The following is a 1,038-nucleotide window of genomic DNA, read 5'->3' as shown; positions in this document are numbered from 1 at the left end:
ACCTGCAAACACAGTGCTCCTTCTCCTTCCTGGCCCCAGCGACGATGTGAGAACTTAAAGATTCAAAGAATAAGACATGTTTTTCCCTGAGACTAGACAATAACATGTAGAGGCGAGGAAAACACCCATTACAATAGGAAGCCTGCCCCTACCCCTTTGCACTTGCCCAAGAGTAGACATATGATCTGCAGGTCATGAGCTCCACCTGCTGGTTCTCAGTGTCCCTTGCTGGCCCTGAGCGCCCCCTGCAGCCCAGCCCTGCTGTCTCATCAGGCAGGTTTGTGTCAGGGCTCACACTGACTTCCCCTCACTGTGCCTCTTATACAGTAATACATGGCCGTGTCCTCAGATGTCAGCTTGGTCATTTTAAGAGAGACTGTGCTGGTAGGGTTGTCCCTGGAGATCGTGAATCTTCCTTGAACTGCTGGAGCATACCACTGATTCTTTCCAGTTGGTCGACTCACTGTTGCCACCCACTGCAGCCCCTTCCCTGGAGCCTGGCGGACCCAGTTCATGCTGTAGTTAGTGAAGGCGAATCCAGAGGCTTTGCAGGAGAGGCTCAGAGACCCCCCGGGTGGCACCACGCCTCCCCCAGACTCCACCAGCTGAACTTGGCACAGGACACCTGCAAACAGAGACACAGACTGAGATCTGCCCCGTGTCAACCAGTCCCCATGAGCCTGATTCACAGAGATGCACCTTTGGCAGTGAAGAGAAGGGCAGCCCAGATGAGCGCAGACCCCATGGTGTGGACACTGAGAGGCTCACACAGGAGGGCTCCTCTCCAGGTTCTGAAGGGTCCCAGTCTGGCAGGCTTTCATGAGCAGGGGAGGTGCCGCATTTGCATGTCTTTCCCTGAGGACTTTTCTGAGCTGCCAGGGGGCTCCTCCCTCCCTGCAGTCAAATGGGGAGGGCCAGTAGACAAGGGTGCCTGTGCCAGGACTCAGGGGCATGTGCCTGGTCTGAATATTCTAGTAGCTCATCTGTGAATAGTGAGAAACACACTCCGCCAGGACGGAAAGTGGGACTTTGTCAGTC

The 1,038-nt window shown here is 55.1% G+C and overlaps 1 gene segment (V, D, J or C); it reads right to left on the bottom strand.

The window, feature by feature from the left end:
* Window positions 1-284: 284 nt before the first annotated feature.
* Window positions 285-771, bottom strand: LOC102252660. The segment is given in 2 exon segments: window positions 285-625; window positions 700-771. Coding segments are annotated over 2 exon segments (387 nt in total).
* Window positions 772-1,038: the final 267 nt, after the last annotated feature.

This window comes from Myotis brandtii, unplaced genomic scaffold (assembly GCF_000412655.1).
Source record: "Myotis brandtii unplaced genomic scaffold, ASM41265v1 scaffold755, whole genome shotgun sequence".
Lineage (NCBI taxonomy): Eukaryota > Metazoa > Chordata > Mammalia > Chiroptera > Vespertilionidae > Myotis > Myotis brandtii.
The sequence above is the reverse complement of the archived record's forward strand: the minus strand, read 5'-3'. Positions and strand labels throughout refer to the sequence as shown.